General features: G+C 37.4%; 1 protein-coding gene across 1 annotated transcript in view; it reads right to left on the bottom strand.

The window, feature by feature from the left end:
• LOC128985465 (uncharacterized) overlaps positions 1-22,673 on the bottom strand; it is a 46,872-nt gene that overhangs the window by 14,654 nt on the left and 9,545 nt on the right. Inside the window, exons 3-8 of the mRNA XM_054404959.1 lie at positions 21,654-21,954; positions 14,371-14,646; positions 13,835-14,088; positions 4,063-4,198; positions 3,665-3,782; positions 2,354-2,462 (exon numbers count right to left, since the gene is read on the bottom strand). Coding sequence (XP_054260934.1) covers positions 2,354-2,462; positions 3,665-3,782; positions 4,063-4,198; positions 13,835-14,088; positions 14,371-14,646; positions 21,654-21,954 — 1,194 coding nt within the window. The remainder of the gene's footprint in view (positions 1-2,353; positions 2,463-3,664; positions 3,783-4,062; positions 4,199-13,834; positions 14,089-14,370; positions 14,647-21,653; positions 21,955-22,673) is intronic.

The following is a 22,673-nucleotide window of genomic DNA, read 5'->3' as shown; positions in this document are numbered from 1 at the left end:
AATCTATCTTAAATTAATAATTTACAGATTTGCATATCTTGGATCATTATCTAAATCAAAAACCAAGAACCAGGAAATGAAAATAATCAAAACTGAATCAATTATGTACTAACGCTAAGAGGGGAGGTGGAAAAATACTCTTCCAGGGAATAGAATGCTTTCTCTACTAAATATAGTTTTAGTTTTCTCATGAAATTCTTCCTGCTTTGTTCATTTCTGATTTCATTAGGAAGATGCTTAAAAAATTTTAATCCTATATAGGATGGTTTTTTTTTCATAGAATTTTAATTTATGTTTACTTGAAATAAGGAATTTTTTATGCCGAGTGTTGTATGGGTGATAATTTGTCTCAGAGGTGCTCAAGCAGTTTTTTACTAGAATAATTGTGTCGTAAATATATTGGCCATATACCGTTAAAATTTTCAGTTCTTTGAATTTGTTTTTGGTTGTTTCATTGTGTTCTAATTTCAAAATTATTCTTATTGCTATTTTTTTAAGTTTAAGTATCCTATCCAAATTTGCTATTGTAGTTGAACCATAAAGGCACAAACCATAGGATAAATGCGAATGGACAATGCATAATATATGTTTTTTAATGTTTTATGGTTACAAAAATAAGACATTCTAGAGAGTGAATATAGTCCTGAACATAATTTTGAAAGGAGTTTATCAACATGTTCATCCCAGTTTAAATTTTGATCCACAGTTAGACCTAGAAATTGTGTACTGTGTTTATGTTCAATTTCTTCTGCATTATACATGATATTTGGTTTAATTAACTTTTTATTTTGATTTGTTTTAAAAGTTAAAAAATTAGTTTTTTTAGGATTAAGCTTCAATTTATTTTGCTCTAGAAAGTTTCCAATGCTTGCCAATTCAACAAAACTTAAAATTTCAACTTGTTGCACTGACTCAGCCGATACTTTGAGATTTGTATCGTCTGTATAAAAACAAAGATTTTTCTGAGGTAAACATGAGAGTGCACCACCAGCATCATTTATATAACATAAAAACAACAGGGGGCCAAGGATTGACCCCTGGGGTACACCACATTTAACCCTTTCAGTTTCAGAAGAAAATGTTGTAATTCTGTTATCATGATTATGTGTGATTTCTACAAACTGACAAAGATTATTTAGGTATGACTGAAACCATTTTATTGATTTTTTTGTAACCCCTAAAATGAGTAATTTATCTATCAGTTGGGTGTGGTTGACACTATCAAATGCCTTAGTTAGGTCCATGAAAATTCCAATTGTGAACTCCCCTTTATCAACCGATTCAATTATAGATTCTATGAATGACACTGCTGCTGTAATTACAGATTTTCCAGGCCTAAATCCATGCTGAGTATTGTTTAATAGTTTAAATTCTTCTAAATAATTTAATAACTGACAGTTAACAATTTTTTCATAAATTTTTGATATTACTGGTAGGAGAGAAATAGGATGGTAATTTGACACAGTTTCTAGGTCGTCTTTCTTATAAATTGGTATTATTTTAGATTTTTTTAATTGATTTGGAAAAATTCCTGATACAAAAGATGAATTTATTAAATGACTTAAAATATGGCTCAGGCATTTTTTGGCATGCTTTATAACTTTAATAGGGACATCATCGTGTCCAACAGAATGTTTGTTTTTTAAAGAGTTAATTACTTTTTCCACCTCCCCCGCATCAATAAATTTAAAATCAAAACCTCTTTTAATACATTGCTCATTTTCAATAAGACTTTGATTTTCAATCTTGCTCTCACATTGGTTGCCACTGACATCCTGATCAACATTAGTAAAATAATTGTTGAACATGTTAGCAATAGTTCTAGGATCACTTAAGCTACAATTTCCCTCTTTCAAAGTAATATTTTTATTTTTTGTTCCCTTTCCTTTCCCAACTTCAGAATTTATAATCTGCCATACTGTTTTTTGTATATTGGCTGATTTTTGTATTTTATTTTCAAAATAATTTGTTTTAGCTCTGACTAATTTTGCCCTATATTTCAGTTTGTTTTGTTTCAACTCGTATTTCAAGGCAGGATTTTTGTTCCTACGAAGTTTTAAGGCCAATTACATAAACATGTTATTCTGTTGTTCTAGTTTAATCTATTTAGTTTTTAAATTGGCCCACTGCACCTATTCCGTTAATTCACTACCACTAGTGGAATGTGGTTAGGTTAGGTTTTTCTATCTACACTACACTCTATACTAACCTAACCTAACCAAAGTTTAATTCACTAACACTTCTATTACTAATCGAAATAACCCATTGCTCTAAAACCTAGTGATAGTGAATAAACGGAAAGTCTGGCCCACTTAACAAGGAAAAGAGCTACATTAAGCAAAATCATCCTTACTTGACCAATAAGACGTCCCACTTTTTATCTGACTTTCGCTTTATCGTGTGTTTGGACCAGCCTGGAGGAAGCTTCTTATCCGGAATGATGATCGACTCACGATAGAGGCCTGTGAACATATTTCAAAAAATGATTAATAACCTCTTTCCTCTTAATACCCTCTTAATTCTTAGCTACCTGAACAGGCTGTTATCTATCTAGATGCAATATTTTAGAAATGTTGGTTCAATATTATTTTAGAACTATACAGTTTTGATTGTGTGGCTTAAACTAGTCGTGGCACTGTCGGATATGCAAAAGAGGATCCAAGACAGAATATAATTATTTAAACCGGCTGTAAACATGTTAAAAGTTATCAAAAAGTATTTCTGAAGTGAAACCTAATCAAGGCTTTAAGATTGTTTCCCATTAAAACCATCATCATAAATATATTAAAAAATAACCAATAAAGCGATATTCATCCATACAACCACAGGTCTCCGTTCACACTACACTGGGCCACTTTGGTGGCTCGATCTTGCTCCTGGAAGTGCAGCCAAAACTACGGTGACGAGAGCCCCCGACTTTTCTCACCCTCATGGAAACGCCACCAGCCAAAAAGCATTCAACTATATGGAGCACTTTAGACTATCGCGACACCAGTAATTTTGTTTCTCTCCAGTATAATTCGTCATAATGGCGAGACTTGACGTTGTATATTGGGTACATGAGTAGTAAAGTACTCAAACAGATATATACAGCGTAGATACCAACAGTCGATGTTCCATAAGTGTAGTTTTTTTAAGGGAAAAAAGCAACTTGGCTTTGGAATAGTTATTGAGGAGAAAGGAAGGATACACAACTAACTCACCTGAATAAAGAGTCCCAGGAGGTCAATAGAATACATAAAAAGTACACATTAAACTGATATTTCGCCCCTTCAGCGGCTTCTTCAGAGGTAGAAGGTTGAATGGCAGTTACAGTTCTGGCACTGTTTTAAATGTCTGACAGGCTTGCCAACACTTGTATACACTAAAACTTATAAACTGTATATACACATATATATTTACACTTTTCTCCTCAATAATTCTTCCATAAGTGTACAACTTATTTGGGTTATTTCTGAGGTTGACATAATAATTAAAAACGCTTCTCTAGAACCTTTTATGGAGTGTGTGTATTGAATTGTTGACATGCTGATGGGAGAAAGTATGGGTCAGTTTGATGATAGGCCTAGTGATTATTAGTAATATAGTTTACGTGACATGAAATCAGGTTTTTAATCTTTATCGAACTAATCTAAACTTACGGACAAGACATAAAATCACCCACCTTTCTCATCCTTTATCCGGAAAGGCTTCACTCCATTGGGAACAGTTGCATTCCATCTTTCCGGATCCTCGTCATGGCCTCGACAAACATACTTTTTGCCATCAACCCCCCTCTTGTACTAAAAAATGTCTTCACGTTAGAAAACAATCAAGGGTATGGAAAACAACAAAACACTCATGCAGCAATCCTAAAAACAAAGTGAATTTCCATTTGCCTGATTGTATTTTCACTAAAATATTTTATTTTGTAAGATCCATTACCTATTTAAACATCATAAGGTCAAACAAGAACTTATGTTCGATATATTAGGTACTAAAGTGCAATCATAGTGAAATGTTAATGGCTTATTATTTTTTTAAATCCTAATTTGATAATGAAAACAAGAGGTTTCTCTTTACCCTTTTTAAACGCTTCCTCTCAGGCTCTCTGACGGAAGGTTCAGCAAAAGGATCGGAAGATTCTTCCTTGATCTTACCACATGTAACATGTTTCGACGAGTCTACGAAAACTGTCTCCGGCTTCCGCAACCTTAACCTGAAAAGACACTATTTGTGCTGAGACAGCTGGTTTTTATTTTTGGTTTCCATGAAAATAATTGAATGTAAATAAACTAATACTAAAGAAAGAAAGTTGATACAATTTTAACTCTTTATTTATTCTACATTTATTAACTTAAAACTTAATTTAAAGCAGGAAAACCAAACATAACTTTACTTATCCACGGATATCACTATATGGTAGCAGAGTGTGGTTTCCTGCTTTAACTTTTTACAACTTTCTAAACTTAACTTCTTTACTCAAAATTGTTACAACTTCCAACTTTGAACTTCACTTTCCCGAATAACAAAGAATGACTTCAAGATGGGACCTTCGATTGAAATCTGCCTTACTACGACTGAAGACTTATACTACTGATACAAATGCATTCTTGGAGACTACAGACTTAACAGAACTACAACTTCAAACACGACTACGGACTTTGACAAGCTTTGTAAAGAGAGTGGAAGAAATTCAAAAACGTTTGGACACCGAGCCTATTACTGAAGATGGACAAACTGAAGGACCCACCACAGAGGACGACTTCATAAATACTATGATGGACTGTGAGGAGGTGCTTGCACAGCTTACGGTAAGACTAGATATTTCTCAAACTAATAAGTCACAGGCAACAGTGCCTGATACGTCTACCGTTCAGCCAATACCAACTATACAGCACCAGTATGTTCAACTACCAAAGTTGGTATTACCAACCTTCCAAGGGGACATGCTACGGTGGCAGGAGTTTTGGGATAGTTTTGAGTCTGCCATTCATAGCCACCCCACACTCAGTAACGTTGACAAATTTAACTATTTGATTGCACAATTAAAAGGTGACGCTAAACGTTGCATCGCTGGACTCCCCATTACAGATCTAAACTATGATATTGCTATTACCTTGTTGAAAGACAGATTTGCTAAGAAACAGGTAATAGTGAATTCTCATTACTGTGCCTTGAGGGATATGCCACCTATCAAGTCCAGTGACACGGTAACACTAAGGCGAGGATTTGATAACATTGAGAAACATATGCGTTGTCTTCAAGCCTTAGGTGAAGACGTTACTTCTAACTACTTTGTTTCTCAAATTTTCAGTAAGCTGCCCTATGAAATTGTTTTGAAAGTTGAAGAAATGAATATTTCTGGGGAATTGGATGTTAAAACTTTGTGCAAATTTGTAAATAACTTAATTTCGATTCGGGAGAAAGCAGAGCAACTGACGACCTCAACACCTAGCACTTCATCTTACTCTAATAGTTTTGTTACTGTTCCGAATCCACAGGCGGACACTAAGAGGTTGACAACTACCCACTCACTCGTGGGAAACGATAAATTAAATTGTATTTTTTGTGAAGGAACACATTGGAATGACCAATGTACAAAATATCAATCTGCTGAGGCACGTAAGAAAGCAATTCAAGGTAGGTGCTACGTATGTTTAAGTAAGGGACACACTGTGAAATTTTGTAAATCACATAAAAGGTGTGTTTACTGTAAACAGCAGAATAATCACAATAGAAGCTTATGTACCAAACAGTTTCCTACAGACCAAATTTCTAGAAACACCATCAAAGTAGACACCCGATCAACTAATCATGCCAAAGCTTTGCCTGCAAGTAACTTCAACCCGAGCAAGGTACCTATAAATACCGAAGAGTCTGCTTTAATTTCTATGTCGGAGAGTGTTATTCTTCAAACTGCAACTATTACTTTGCGTAATGCTGATACTAAACAAGAAACGCGTTGTGGTGTTCTTTTTGATAGTGGTAGTCAGAGGTCTTATGTGTCCAAAGGTTTGGCTTCTAAACTGAGTTTGAATAGTAAATATTGTCAATCATTGTCTTTATTTACGTTCGGCAACCGTGAATCTAAAACTGTTGAGACTCAAGTAACAGATGTTCGATTACTGCTGAACGATGACACATGTATGGATATTATAGTAAACATTGTTCCACATATCACTGGGAAGGTAGTTTCTAGTACCAATATCAACTTAAATACAATTGCTTCCTCCTATCCCAAATTAAAGTTAGCAGACGGCCAGTTTACTTCACAAAATATTGATCTATTAATAGGGAACGATTATTATTTTGATATCATTCAGGGTCAGAAGATAGAAATTTCACCAGGCTTATTCTTAGTGAATAGCAAATTTGGTTGGATCGTAACTGGTAGGCATAACGATAACAATGATCATTTCCCTCTGATGTACGAGTCATCTTTTCTTACTCTAGTAAAACCCAACAACTTATTTCCTAGGTCACCACAAACTTTAAAGCCAGATATCAATATTTGTGAAGGTGACGACATCAAAAACTTGTGCCAATTAGAGACTATTGGTATTAAGGATGACCCACACGTGAAAGATGATGACATCTCATTGATTAAATTTAATGAGACTGTTAAATTTGAGAATGGTCGTTATTCAGTTTCCTGGCCTTGGAAAGATTATCCTCCAAATTTACCCACAAACTACAATCTTTCTCTCGGTCGTTTGAAATCTTTAACAGATAGACTTTCAGACAAACATAATCTTCTATGTGAATACGACTCGGTAATTCAAACCCAATTGAAAGACGGTATAATCGAACGAGTGAGTTTTTCAGACAGAAACGATGGAGTCCTTCACTATATACCTCATCACCCTATTATCACTGAGTCGAAAACCTCAACTAAACTTAGGATAGTGTATGACGCGTCAGCCAAAACCAGAAAAGGCAACAATAGTCTTAATGATTGTCTTTACCGTGGACCTGTAATTTTGGAAAACCTATGTAGTTTACTTTTACCTTTTAGAATGAATGCTATTGGAATTATTGCTGATATTGAGAAAGCATTCCTTCAAATAAATCTTCAAACTCCAGATAGAGATGTAACTAGATTTCTGTGGCTCAAAGATCCTTTGTCAGCACCTACTAAGGATAATATTGAGGAGTATCGATTTTGTAGGGTTCCGTTTGGAATCATATCCAGTCCATTTTTACTCAGTGCTACTGTTTTTCATCATTTGTCAAATTGTGAACTTGATAATCTTAATGAAAGGTTGAAGTCTTCATTTTATGTTGATAATGTGGTTACCGGATGTGACACAGATCAAGAGGCCACAACACTATTTACAACTGCTTCTAGTTTGTTCTCTGATATTAACATGAACCTTAGATGTTGGTCTTCAAACTCAAAGACACTAATGACACAAATACCAATGGAAAAAACTACAACTGAGAATCCTACTGATGTTAATGTTCTTGGATTAAGATGGAACACCAATCTTGACAATCTTCACATAAAACCTGTTAACAATGACAGAAACAAACCTATTTCAAAAAGACAAGTTTTAAGTACTATATCATCCGTTTTTGATCCCTTAGGGTTATTATCCCCTGTAACACTGAAGGCTAAAATCTTTCTCAAACAGTTGTGGGAAGACAATTTGGATTGGGACGAATTACTAGATGAGCCTAAATGTAGGGAATGGAATATTATATGTGATGATATTATTAAAGCAACTGAAGTTTCTATTCCTCGATTCGCAGGATTACGAGCAGATCATGTAGAGCTCCATTGTTTTACGGATGCATCAAAGGATGTATATTCGTGTGCTGTGTATATCAAATTAATTAGTAAGGAGACTGTCAAAGTGACTCTCATGTTTTGTAAAAGCCATTTAACTCCAAAGTCAAAGCCGAAAATTACCCTTCCAAGACTCGAACTTTTAGGAGTGTTGATTGGAACAAGAGCATTACGTTTTGTGGAAGAATCCTTAAAATTTCCTGTTGTAAATAAGATACTGTGGACTGATTCACAATGCGTGTTACGTTGGATTAGCACAACAAAGCTGCTTCCTAAGTTTGTGGAGAGAAGAGTAATGGAGATCAAAACCAACACCGAGACGCAATTTAGATACGTTCCTACTGACGAAAATCCAGCTGATATGGCGACTCGAGGTAAAACGGTGGATAATCTGAAACACTGCAATGAATGGTGGTCAGGTCCACAATGGCTGTCTTGTAGTCAAGACTTGTGGCCGGATTGGTCTTCTGATTTTAACAAGCCATTAACTGAAGACGATATGGTTGAAACTATTGAAGAAAACGTCGTCACCTTGACTACAAAGACCGAAGACGTGAGTGAAACTAGTCCTTTTGGCATAGATATACAAAGGTTTTCATTACTTTCGAAACTGATTTTGACAACAGTTTTTTGTAAAAGGTTTATAAGTGGATGCAGACGGAATAAACAACCAAATCATGTTATTCCTACATCTGAAGAACTCAAAGATGCTCGTTTATCGTGGATCAAACATGTTCAAAACACTTGTTTTAGTGAAACACTAAGTAATATAAGAGATGGTAGGTATGATAGATTGCAGAATCAACTTGGCCTATTCGTTGATATGAATGGACTTATCAGATGTAAGGGTAGGATCTCAAATGCAGACCTTGAAGAATGTTGCAAGTTCCCTATACTTCTACCAAAGAACGATTTATTTACTCAACTGCTCATAGAAGAGTGTCACTGTAAGATTTTTCACATGGGAGTGCAACAAACTCTCTCGGAACTTCGGAAATCCTTTTGGATAATCCATGGCAGAGCTGAAGTCAACAGAGTTTTGCGAAAATGTTTGAAATGTTTAAAATACGAAGGTGGACCATACAAGCTGCCCCAAATACCCTCGCTTCCAACAGAACGGGTGACTGAAAGTATACCTTTCCAATTTACAGGACTTGACTACTTTGGCCCTCTCTACATTAAATCCTTTCAAGCTTCTAGAGTTGAAGTTTCAAAAGTTTACGGTTGCATATTCACCTGTTTAGTCACGAGAGCTGTTCATTTAGAGATCACCAATAACTTGTCGTCAGAAGAATTCTTACCATCTCTCAGGAGGTTTGTGGGAAGAAGAGGTACTCCGAAGAAGATTTACTTGGACAACGCTACTCAGTTTAAGAAGGCTTCCTCGTTCTTGAATGATATGTTTGTTGAACATCTCGATACACCAGAATTACTGTCTTATGTAAGTGAAAACCACATCGAATTTACTTACATCCCAGAGTTTGCACCTTGGATGGGAGGAATGTACGAGAGGTTGATATCTTTGATAAAGAGATGTTTAAGAAAGAGTATTGGTTCAGTTACTCTGACTAAATCACAACTCGACACTGTAATGATTGAAATAGAAGCTGTTGTCAACTCAAGACCACTAGTTTATGTATCTTCCTCAGATCAAAGTTTGACTGACTTTATTATAACTCCTGGCCACTTCCTTAACTTCCATGGAAAAAATGGTTTTGTAAATAGTTTGAATGAATGTCAAGAAAACGACATGGAGTTTATTTCTAAAGTGACTGAATCGGACTTATTAAAGATGTGGAAAAAGGGAACCAACAACTTAAATAGCTTTTGGAAGATTTGGAAGAAAGACTATCTGTTGAGTTTAAGGGAGAGAACTCAACATAATATCAAACAAGGAAGAATTCTGTCAACCCAACATCCACAAGTTGGTGATGTAGTTCATGTTCACGACACATTACCCAGAGGGACATGGCGACTTGGGAAAATAGAAGTCCTTAACGTCAGTGCTGATGGAAACGTAAGAAGTGCCAAATTAAAGTTAGGATCTGGGAAATACATCACCAGACCTATTAACTTGTTGTATCCCATTGAAGTCTCTGGCGTGAATTCCGGAAAGAAAAAAGGGGCCCAGAACAACTAACTAATGATGTGGGAGTGTGCTGAGACAGCTGGTTTTTATTTTTGGTTTCCATGAAAATAATTGAATGTAAATAAACTAATACTAAAGAAAGAAAGTTGATACATTTTAACTCTTTATTTATTCTACATTTATTAACTTAAAACTTAATTTAAAGCAGGAAAACCAAACATAACTTTACTTATCCACGGATATCACTATACTATTAGATGTATACAATGCAAACATACCATGGTAAATAGTTATTTAAAATTATATTATGGACTAGAGCAGTGGTCCCCAAATGGCGGACCGCGGTCCGGATCCGGACCGCCGCCTGATTTTTTACGGACCGTTAGTTCGAATTCACAAACTGTGTTTTTTATGTATTTTTATCTTTTAGTGAATTTAAACTTTATTTGAACCTAAAGATATATCGGTACCAACCATTAAAGATTAAAATATTTTATACGAAAAAACTATTTTTATCGAAACATAGTTAATTCATAGTTAATTCGCCGTACTCCGCGCTAGATAAAAATCGTTATAAGAGATGCTATGCACCGGCTTTTTCTTTACGCTTCCTCCCCTCCGTCGCTAATTGAACTCGCCCACCCAGTGGCCACGTCACGTCGTCATCGCCAGTGCATCGCCAGGCCGCCCGCACTCGCACTAGCTCAGCAGCTGTAGTCAGCACTGTCGATGTCGCGTCGTCTGTTTGTTTACTAATGTGGTGTTTAGTTCTCTCATTGATTATTCATCCTGCCGTGTGTTAGTTATGCAAAAAGTGTAGTGCGAATTACTTACAATGGATAGCAAAAAGCGGAAAGTAGACAGTGAAAATAGGCAGTTTTTACCAGAGTGGACGGACCAGTATTTGTTTATACTTCCAAACAAAAGTGGAGCTGTGCCTGTGTGTTTGATATGTCAACAAACGGTATCTGTTGTCAAGAGTTCAAACGTTAAACGACACTTTGAGACTAAACACAAGCCGTTTGATACAAAATACCCAACAGGAAGTGATCTTTGCAAGTCTAAGATTGAGAGTTTACGTTCGAACTACTTAGCTAGTACCCAGATATTAAATCGAACAATGACTGCCCAAGAAAGATGTGCAGAGGCTTCTTTGCGTATTTCGTGGACTCTCGCTAAACATATGAAACCGTTTACTGATGCAGATATAGTCAAAGAATGCATGATTGAGGCAGGAAACGTGTTATTTGAGAATAAACAAGACGTTGTTGACACTATTCGACGCATGCCGCTTTCTGCATCTACCAGCACACGAAACACTGAAGTTTTAGCAGAAGAAAGTTCTAAAAGCTTGAAACAGATTCTAGCAGCTACAGACAGATACGCTTTAGCATTAGACGAATCATGTGACATTACCGATACAGCTCAATTGATTGTTTTTGTGAGGTTTTTGGACATTAAAAAAGAACAGTTTGTGGAAGAATTGTTAACTATATTGCCAATATCAGGGCAAACACGCGGAGAGGACTTGTACAATGTTTTAATGGACTATTTTGAGAAAGCTGACTTGGATTTGAAAAAAATTATATCAGTAACGACAGATGGTGCTCGTGCGATGACAGGAAAAAACAAAGGCTTGGTAAGTCGAATGAAAACAGACCCTAAATTTAATGAAAGTTTGCTAGCCTACCACTGTATTATCCATCAAAGTGTGTTGTGTTGCAAACTGAATCCTGCTCTTGAAGGTACAATGCAAACTGTAGTTAAGATCATTAACTTCATTCGATCAAAGTCTTCACTTAGGCACCGTCAATTCAAATCACTTCTTGAGGAAACTGAAGCACAGTTTGACGATTTATTACTTCACAACAACGTAAGGTGGCTGAGCAAAGGATTTGTACTTCAACGGTTTTTTGCTGTTATGGAGGACATAAAAGTATTTCTTTCAGAGTGTAGTGAAGAAGTTGCAAATGAACACTTGGGCTTTCTGCTTGATACAGAAGACACTATCCCAAAAATAGCTTTCCTGACAGATGTCTTCAGACATTTCAATATGTTAAACTTAAAGATTCAAGGGAAAGGACTTCTTGTGTGTGAACTTCTCTCAGAAATTAGAAGCTTTACGAGAAAGGTTGTTCTTTGGTGTGAAGATATCAGTAACGAACGTGTGCACTTTCCCAGCCTGAACTCAGTTTGTGAAACCGACGACATTATTGACATGAAACAGTTTGTAAACTTTTTAAACGACCTCAAATCTGAGTTCGAAGCTCGATTTAGTGACTTTGACAAAATAGGGAATGTGGTTCAAGTCCTAAATAACTGTTTTTCTCTAAAGCCTAATGGAGAGTGGACCAATGAAGCAGCAGTAGTTTTGAATTGTAATAAAGCAGCCCTGCAAATGGAAATAATAGATTTCCAGGAAGACATTGCTCTGAAGGACAAATTTAGACAAGTCCCGAAAGAACTTTCGTGTGAGCTATTTTGGATCAAGTATGTGAGCAGTGAAAAATATCCTGAACTGAAAAACTTGGCCATCAAACTTTGTACAATGTTTGGATCAACGTACACATGTGAGTCTGCATTTTCAAGGATGAACTTTATCAAAAATAAATACAGATCTCGTCTCAGTGACAGCCACCTCAACAACCTGATGAGAATCAGCTGCACAGGACTCATTCCAAACTTTAAAGAAGTGGCCCAGAATAAAAAATGCCATTTCTCTCACTAAGTTTGAATACTCATATGTGAGTAATCTTTATGTATTCTATATATATATCTATATGTATATCTTTATGTGTTCTAAGTGAAATTAAATTTGATGACACAATTTATAATTTGTGATTTTTTTAAACCTAAACAATAGGCTATTTTCTAATAAATTCAAACTTTTATATGGTATTTAGGCAACAAAAAATTTTACAAATAGCATGCGCAAATAGGCTTAAATCACACCATTTTAACTGAAATTTTTAAATTTTTTCCGGGGGGGAGCCCCCGGACCCCCCTCCTGGCTTGTGCAGACCGTGACAGGATTATAGACACTTGGGATGGACCTCCATTACATTTAATTGGTGACCACTGGACTAGAGTATGGAGGTAGCCTAGGGTATGACAGGTGATCAGATAGTAGGCTACAAATTAGGAACATGCACTATCTATTGTTTTGCAATCAGTAGCACATCCAGTAATGAATAGAATCCTATGAAATACTAACAGGGTAAGAAAGCTGATGAACTAGAGGTACACTGTTGGGATAAAAGTTTAGACACTCAAGTTTGGAGCTCTATTGAATAGTAACCAAACTACGAAGAAAAACACGGAGTATATCAAAATTTCTTTTGTTTTATTCTACGTATTCCTATGAAAACAAATCATTTTTAGCTTGCTTATAACATTTTTTGCCAAGGTAAAAAACCCTTGTTCTTAGCTCGCTAAAACCAAAATCTTTGAAAAACGTGTCCAATATTACGCAGCTAAAGCCACAGCAAAAATTAAGTTTTTGTATAGAGTTTTAAAAACAATCTTTTGAGTTAAAAATTCGAACAATGTAAACTGAATGTCAGAAAATTCATCAAACTTTAATACAAAATAGATATATGTATAATGAATTAATTTGTGTCTTTTCAGTATTTTTACTTTACCCAAAAAGTCCTTATTGTTTATTATGTAAATGAACTTTAACTACAAAACAGCAAATGCTAGAAAAAATGTTTAAAAGTTGTTTTGAAGGCAATTTCGTTTTGGTGTTTGAAATATTCATAATGCTCAAACACATTGTGACACGTATGAGCCAGGGATCCATGAGTTACGTTTATATTGTTGGACACCACCTATGTGCGTATTTTAATCCAAATATGAGGGAAGGATGAGTGTAGAAAGGAGTGAGGTGATCTGTGTAGCTTTGTTACTAAAGCCTCCCTGATATAACTCAGTAGGCCTAACAAAAAAAACCAGTACCGGTAAGTAAAACTCACCATTTCTCATTGGTGTCCATGACTTGAGATTCTTGATCGAGCGTATTTGAGCAATTCACTTCCGATATTTTAAAATTTGTTTTGTCCTCATTTTCCAATCCACTTTCACCGTTTCTTCTGGGTTTAGTTTTAGTTTTTTCTGATTTCTTTTTTCTTGTATTTGCCTCAGGTTTCTTATTGTGTCTTTTGGGATTATGTGTCCTGACTACTGAGTTATTGTAAAATATTGTGTTCAGTACTTTCATAGTGAAGCCCTGAAATATTTAGGACTATTTAAACACCTCAACCACTAAATTAACATTTAATTTTTTTCAACATACAACAGATACAGCCCTAACTTAAAGAGGTTAGTGGTTCAATCAAAATAAATTGTCAAAAGGCGTATTAAAATTGTAGTGATCGGAGAGTTGGTGGCTCAGTCGGTAGCGCCACGGATTTACTCGTTTTACTATGGTCATGATAGAATAGACTGCAAATTTAAAACTCCCTTTTATTTTCAAAGAGTTGTTGAAACAAACATTTGATTTTATACTTACAATTCTTTCTAAAATGCTCAATGGTTTTGGTTTAAGCTTCAAGAAATATTGGTTATGTCTTCTTCGGAAAAAAGTAAACCATTTGTCCCCAGGTTCTCCATTCCTAAAAGGGTTTTTGCGGTTATCGGATTTTATAAAGTTTGAAACTATGTCAATAACTTCTGTGCGTTTAACGTCCTCTCCTTTTTTTGCTTTTTCGAGGACATACATTAGAAGTTCTTTTTCTTCTTGTTGACGTAAAACTGGCTGCTTTTTTGAATGATATGTTGTGTCATTCTGAAATCAAATATGCACACTTTACTGAGTTTTCTAAACAATTACAAATAATTTACTATTACAGTACACTTCCAGATTTATCGAGTTTGTTGAGACCGAGACTACCCAAATTTCCGAAAATCTGGGCTAATATAGAGGTCACATAGGTTCTAACACATTCGCTACTGCAATAGTACAACATTTTTCATTCACATGGACCAGCAACGAATATATGCGACGGCCGGTTTAACCCATAGACTGCTGTCGCATATTTGCATTCTGCGTTGGGGTTCTAAGTGCTATTAAAATCCTTATATCTTTGTAACGGTCTATTTGAAGGCACTGAATTTCCTGCAGTGGTCTACAGAGATGTCTGACGCACAACTGCGTCGCTTGGTCTGTGGATATGATGATTGGTGTTGTCATATGATGGTTGGAAAAACTGGTCTTTACTTTTCTGCATCACTGTATGTATGTATGCAGTATGTGTGCTGCATTATTCTATGTAGCTTATATGTTTGTTCAGTTATAAACTAAACTGTTCTTGAATAATCTGTTTTTTTTTTACTTACTTTCACCTCAAAACACAAACAAAATTGAACTGTCGAATATATGCGGCGTTTGGGCTATTTCAAGAAAACTATGATAATTTTCACTATTGTCTTCGCTGTAGACCGGGCGTCGCAAATATGTAACATTTGAAAAGGTTATAAAAAATACAAAAAAAAGAATAAATTATTTACAAACACGAATGCAGCGTATTACAATGTAAATGAACACTGTTTTACAGGTTTTCACCCATGGTCTGTGAGTACTGTTAACCAAGTGACAGCACCGGCTATGTGTTTATGTGTTATGTGTTTTTTTACACATAGACCGCTATGTGTAAGATTCAAAATTTGTATACATTTAATGTATACCTCGGTCTGTGGCAATGACCGCGGCTTCGCATATATGCGACGCTCAGTAGCGAACGTGATAATGTTAGGGGTTAAACGAGGGAGTCATTACTTGTAAAATTTAAGTTTTAACAATACATAGGGAATGAAAAATTGTCAAATGGAATTTTCATGCAAACCTTATTTTAGCGAATTTCCCATATAGGGAATAAGCTATTACCGTAGGTCTCATGGTAATACCTAGACCCGGGACCGATTTTCTTTTTAGTTTTGAGGTCAAAAACACCATCTGTTCGAATTTGTATACATAAATATGTAAGCTATATAAATAATTATTTATATTTATATTTTAATTATATATATATGTCCATTAGTTATCCGGGAGTGTACTGTAAAAATTAGTTTGACCAAAAATTTATTTGTGTTTTTTTAGCTAAAAAACTTGAATAGAATATTTCATTTGTATACACTAGAAAAGTTATGAAACATTTTAATAGCTATAAAATTTATTTAGGCCTAAATAGAATTCAACAACAATTGTTTTATTCTCTCTTGGTTTAAGTTATTCAGATCATCCATGGGGGGAAAACCCCTAATATTGACATAAATTATAATGTGAAGAGTGTTTTGCAAAATCACAATTTGGTTGAAATTTAGGAAGAAAAATATATCTTTTAGAGAATTTTCCCTACAGGGAATAAGTTATTACCGTAGTACTCATGGTAAGACCTGGACCTGGGACCGTTTTACTTTTTCGTTTTGAGGTCCCTAGAGACCAAAAACACCATCCGTTCAAATTCATATATATGTGTCCGTTAGCGCGATAACTCAAGCAAAAATCATCCGATTTTGATCAAATTTGGTACAAATGTGTAAACCTACTTTTATTCAAACGAGTTCGCGAACCAGCATGATCGGACTTTGGGAACAGGGGTTTATTAGGGGTTTTATGCAGCAGTTTTAACAGCAAGAACTCCACCCAATTCATCTACTGATGTGCTTGAGCTTTGCCACAGGTTAGATGCAGACCTGAATAAGCCACTAAACACCAGCAGTGCTGGCGACTCTCCATCTCTGGCGGATGTTTCGTCCGACTCTGAGATCACTTTTACAGTTATGACCAAAACTGAGTACAATATGTCTGTTAGAGAAAAGAAAAAGGCTGAGGGCACGTGGATCCCTAACAGACAGTGGAGAAAGAGGAAGCGAGAGTCCTTGAGTTCTCCTGGGGAAGGTTCAGGCGTATCACCGATGCGTAGAACCGGATCCGATAGTAACCCTGGGTCGTCTCAAAATCCTCCTTCTAAGAGAAATAAAAACTCTAATCAATCAGCAGATGGACTCGTTGCAGGAAAGGCCAGCTACAGAGATCAGCTTGTGGGTCACAAGTTGGCAGTAGCTCCAGCGGCCTATCCCGATGCGAGATTCTCTGTTGAGGAATGTGATTTGTTGCAGGACAAACTGATGGAGTTGGTGTTTGGTGATGACGGCGCCAACATTCCTCATCAGTTTGAAAAAATTTACCATGAGAAGGGTGCTCTTGTCGTAACTTGTGGTAATTCTGAAACAACTGACTGGCTAAAGAGGGTGGCACCGAAGCTGGCGCTGGGAAGTGAGGGGAGTATGGAGGTCATTGTAGCAGACTATAAGGATCTGTTGCGCACGACCAAAGTGCTCCTACGCACTGACAGGCGCTTGGCCAAGGTCGAAGCCTCTAAAGTGTTTGTTCAGATTGAGCGACAAAATCCTGGTGTCACGACAAAGGACTGGCGCGTCATTGGTGGGAAGAGGAAGGATGATCATCAGATTCTTGTTCTTGCTATTGATGAAATGAATGCGCAGGTTCTGAAAGATCGTGGCTGGATTATCTATCTGGGTCTGGGGAAAATACAGCTCAGAGTTATCTCTGGTGCTCCCTCTGATGACTCAGGTCCTTCAAGCGAACCTACAACACAGTAAGGCTGCCACGGCTGTGTTCTGTCTGAGCACGGTTAAGCAGTCCTTAGATTATGCCTTGATTCAAGAACCCTGGATCAATAATTTTAGAATTGCGGGGATGGGAACTATAAAGGGTAGCATCTTCTCTGCATCTGTACCACACCCTAGAACTTGCATTTGGGTTAAAGAGGGGCTAAAATGTAATCCAGTTCTAGAGCTTTGTTCGAGGGACGTAACAGTAATTAAGACTGTATGTACTAAATCCAACATAAATCTGCTGCTGGCCTCTGTTTACATGCCACAGGGCGACGATGGACTGCTCCCATCGGCCGAGGTCAGAAGATTGGTCGACCTCGCACACGAGTCTGGATCTGAACTCGTGATAGGCTGCGACTCCAATGCCCATAATACGGCCTGGGGATGCAGGGACACTAACAACCGAGGTAGGTCACTTCTAGAATACATAGCTTCTTGCGGCCTACTTGTTGCAAATGTAGGCTCAGAACCAACTTTTTTAAGCAGGATAGGCCAATCAGTAATTGATCTTACCCTGTGTTCGGCGGGTATGGCTGACAGGATTATTGACTGGTCAGTGTCCCTTGAGCCATCCCTGTCTGATCATAGGCACATTGTCTTCGGGTTGGGGAATTTCTGCGGCGAGGTTCGCTTATTCAGGAGCCCAGTTAAAACCGACTGGGCATCCTTCAGAGCTGATCTTCGGGGCAGAATTGCCTCGAACCTGAATACATCTCCTATTAACACAGTTGATGCGCTTGACGAGGCGGCAGATCGTCTAACTAGGTGCATAGTTACATCCTTTGAGGATAATTGTCCTTTGAGCAAGGGAAAGAGCAACAGGGCTAGTTGGTGGGGTCCTGAACTTGCCTCTCTTAGGAAGAGAGTAAGGGCCCAATTTAGGCGAGCAAAGATAACCAATAATTGGGATACATACCATACAACTCTCACAGAATATAACCATGCAGTACGTAAGGCCAAAAGGCTCTCATGGAAAAATTTTTGTGGAAATTTAGAGAGTATCAAGGATACTTCTAGAATACATAAGGTACTTGTTAGAGACAGGCATGTTACTTTGGGTGCCGTTGAGGGACCGGATGGTGTAATGGCTTTTGAACCTACCGAAATACTAAAGGTTATGGTAAAAACTCATTTCCCTGGTTGTATTGTTTCTGAAGTGCAGCAGGAGGAGGTGAGTCCAGAGCGGCCTAACCTGGGCCGTCGTGCCACTCATTCTATGTGGAGCACTGCTTGCCGCATAGTCACCTTCAGCAAGGTAAGATGGGCTGTTGGCTTATTACGACCCTTCAAATCGCCGGGTCCTGATGAGGTAAGACCTGTTTGTTTGCAGGAGGGTCTTGATACAATTATACACCCACTCTGTAAACTTTTCAGAGCCAGCTTAGCGTTAGGACACATTCCCTTAGGGTGGTGTAATTCGCGTATCGCATTTATTCCTAAACCAGGAAGGGATAGTTACACTGACCCTAAGTCATTCAGACCCATTTCTCTATCTTCTTTCTTTCTTAAGATCCTAGAGAAGTTGGTCTCAAGATATATGATGGATACAGCTCTTAGGACACATCCTTTACATATTAATCAGCAGGCGTATGTCTCAGGAAGATCATGCGAGACTGCGTTGCACCAACTTGTAAGCAAGATTGAGAAAGCTCTAGAGAGCAGTGAAGTGGCCCTGGGTGCCTTTCTCGATATTCAAGGTGCTTTTGACAATACTGGTACTCCAGCGATTCTTAATGCGGTGAGAGCAAGAGGTTTTCACGGTATAATATGTAGATGGATTGAATCCTTGCTTCTCAGTAGGAAGGTTAGGCTCTCACTCCACAATGATACGATCGAGGCAAGAACTACTCGAGGATGTCCTCAGGGGGGGGTTCTTTCTCCTCTACTTTGGAATTTGGTAGCAGACGACCTTATAAGGACCCTCAACGAAAGTGGGGTTTTCGCCTTAGGTTATGCTGATGATGTTGCAATCCTTGTGGTTGGAAAGTTCCACGGAACCATAACTGACCTTATGAATAGAGCTTTAAGGGTAGTGGACCGTTGGTGCCAGGATGTTGGGCTCTCTATAAATCCCAGGAAAGTTGTAATGGTACCCTTCACAAAAAGGAGGAAACTGGACGGGATCGGCCCACTAAGACTGCAGGGTACTGTAATAGAGCTGCAGAATCAGGTGAAGTATCTTGGTGTAATTTTGGACAGATCACTTCACTGGGGACCACACCTTCAAAAAGTCATTGAGCGTGGCAAATGGTCCCTTATGGCATGCAGGCGGATGGTAAGTGGCACATGGGGGTTACAGCCTAAACTTATGCACTGGCTGTATGTATCTGTTGTTCGACCCGCCCTTACATATGGTTCGCTTGTGTGGTGGCCAAAGATGGAATCAACTATAGCTGTCAAAGCTTTAGCAGGAGTTCAGAGGCTTGCTCTTATTATGATAACTGGGGCAGTAAGTAGCTGTCCTGGAGCGGCACTTGACTGTCTGCTTGACATGCTACCTATTGACATTCATATTAAGGTGGTAGCAAGTAAAACAGCCCAACGCCTTAGATGCGAAAACTTATGGATAGCCTCAGGGAACAATAAAGGGCACTCTAAAATTGTTCAGGTGGTACATAATGATGAATTGGACTTACCTTCAGATCACATGTCCAAAAAATACTCCTTTGGAAAGCCTTTCAAAGTACTAATACCAGATAGGAAGGATTGGTCTGGCGGAAAAGGACCCATACCCACAGGTGACTTAGAATGCTATACTGATGGTTCTAAGATCAAAAATGGGGGCACTGGAGCAGGTGTGCATTGGATGAATGGAGGCACTGGTATTTGTCTTCCAATGGGGGTGTACCCAACTGTCTTTCAAGCGGAGGTCACTGCCATTCTAGTTTGTGCTCAAGAACATCTTAACAAAGATATCAGAGACAAAACAATCAATATCTTTACTGATAGTCAAGCGACCTTAAAAGCATTAAACTCTTACGAATTCAACTCCAGGCTCGTGTGGGATTGTCTTGCTTCTGTGTCTGAGTTGGGTAGGAGAAATGACCTTACGCTTTGCTGGGTACCAGGACACTCAGGCATTGAAGGAAATGAAGCTGCAGACAGATTGGCAAATACTGCCTCTGCGACATCATTGTTAGGCCCGCAACCCTTCTGTGGCATCTCACGAAACAGTGTATGTTCTGCGATTGCGTCATGGGCCAAGGAAAAGCATCGCAAACGCTGGGTCGATGTTCCCCTTCTTAGGGTCAGCAAGCTTACTCTGTTTAGGCCTTCCAAAAAGGTTGCCTGTGACCTCTTGAGACTAGACAGACGAAGAATTAAATTAATTGTTGAACTGATAACTGGTCATGGAAGATTCAGGAAACATCTACAACGGATGGGCTTATATGATGGTGAACCGATCTGTAGGTACTGTGATAGGTCAGAAGAGACAGCTGATCACTTACTCTTTGATTGTATTGAGCTCTCTGACGCTAGATTGATAACTCTTGGAAATATGGCTAGAGGTAGATTTCTTCCTGAGGATGAACTAATTGGGAAGCTACAGGCATTCATTGGGCGCCTCAACTTGTAGGTCAACAAGAAAGCAATTAAGTATCTGGGGTGCGCAATAATTCGATTTCGGATGAAGTGCTTTAAGGTCTCGACCTGCCCCTGTCAGATAAGATAAGATAAGGGGTTTTATGGGGCAAAAATTGGTTTTTACCATTTTTGACCCTAAAAACTTTTAAAATTTAGCATTTTCTTTCCAAACCATTTTGTAGAGCTTAAAAAAACAAATAATTTAGTATATTGAAGTGTTATTATGTGCCTAATACTTACGGAGAAAATTCCAAAAAACTGTGAATTTAAAATTTCCATCTTATTCTCATGGAGGGTAAGTCAACTGTTGTAGTTTGCTTGTTTATGAACATATTTTGATCGAATTCGGAAAATACTTTCATTTCTTATACTAAACTATTAACATTTTACAAAAAAAAAACTTTTTTACCCTCCCTGTTGCAGCAAACCTAAGTACTTGTTAAACTAATTCTATTTAAATAGGAAATAAATGTGATATTTTTATGGAGGCATTTTAGTGTAAATCAAATCAGGTTAATGGAAATTCGCTTAGTCTGCAGGTTTGCTGCGGCGGGGGTATTTTACTTTTACCTTCTTAGTGAATGAACCAAGCTCAAACCTTCCCGTTTGAACGTTCCGTTTCTTCTCCGTTTTGTCAGGACAGTTCTGAGTATGGACCTTTTTGTCTCTATTTATCCTGGGGAGAAGGAGTTTGTCACGATTTTTCTCTAACCAAAGGTGGTAACCCTTGTATGACCTGGAAGATGTCGGCTCTGTAAAATCTAGAGAATCAGAGTCATCACTCTCAAAACCCTTGAATCCCTCTTCCTCTTCAACATCCACTCTCATTAATACTGGTTCATCAACGTAGACCGCCTCTGGTTGACATAACCTGAAATTAAAGAAAACTCTTATGGAGCTGTAATTTCAAATAGGCCTATATAATAGATTACGTACCTTGGTCCGCCTTTAGTCTTGTCTTAGTCTATGGATGACTAGTTTCGGGTACAAAGACCCATTATCAAATCCTTTAAAAAATCATGTTGAATTTGGTCAAAAATCCGACGGGAGTCTTCATCAACATATAAGTACAGGTCGATACATAAAGTTTACAATTTAAAAAACACAAATTACAAAACATTTAACGGAAAGTAAATAAAAGAAACGTCTTATAACACTTAAAACATATATTTACGTTTATACTGTTACTCACAAGACAGTAAATATACAAAAAAGATGGTAAGTGGTGATCGATTTCGATTTGGACACTCCAATCATCATCAGACCCAATAGGCGAATGTCATCATTCTTTTTTTTTTTGTATATTTACTTTATTTCGTATATTTATATTTTTGGTTATTTACAGTCTAGTGAGTAACAGTATAAGCGTAAATATATATGTTTTGAGTGTTATAAGACGTTTCTTTTATTTTTATTCCGTAAACTTAATAACACTTACAATGCTGATCAAGAAGTTATTTAGTAAAACATTTAAGACGATAGGCCGGCCACATTGAACACGGGACAAACTAACACAGGTTACGATGTTTAAACTGTAATGTCAGTTGAGTTTGTTCTTGTTGTTTAGTTGAGACTCATGATCATGACCCA

This window comes from Macrosteles quadrilineatus, unplaced genomic scaffold (assembly GCF_028750875.1).
Source record: "Macrosteles quadrilineatus isolate MER2022 unplaced genomic scaffold, UCM_ALF_1.0 Scaffold_2__2_contigs__length_208266976, whole genome shotgun sequence".
NCBI classification, from domain to species: Eukaryota; Metazoa; Arthropoda; class Insecta; order Hemiptera; family Cicadellidae; genus Macrosteles; species Macrosteles quadrilineatus.
This window is presented reverse-complemented; position numbering and strand designations above follow the sequence as displayed.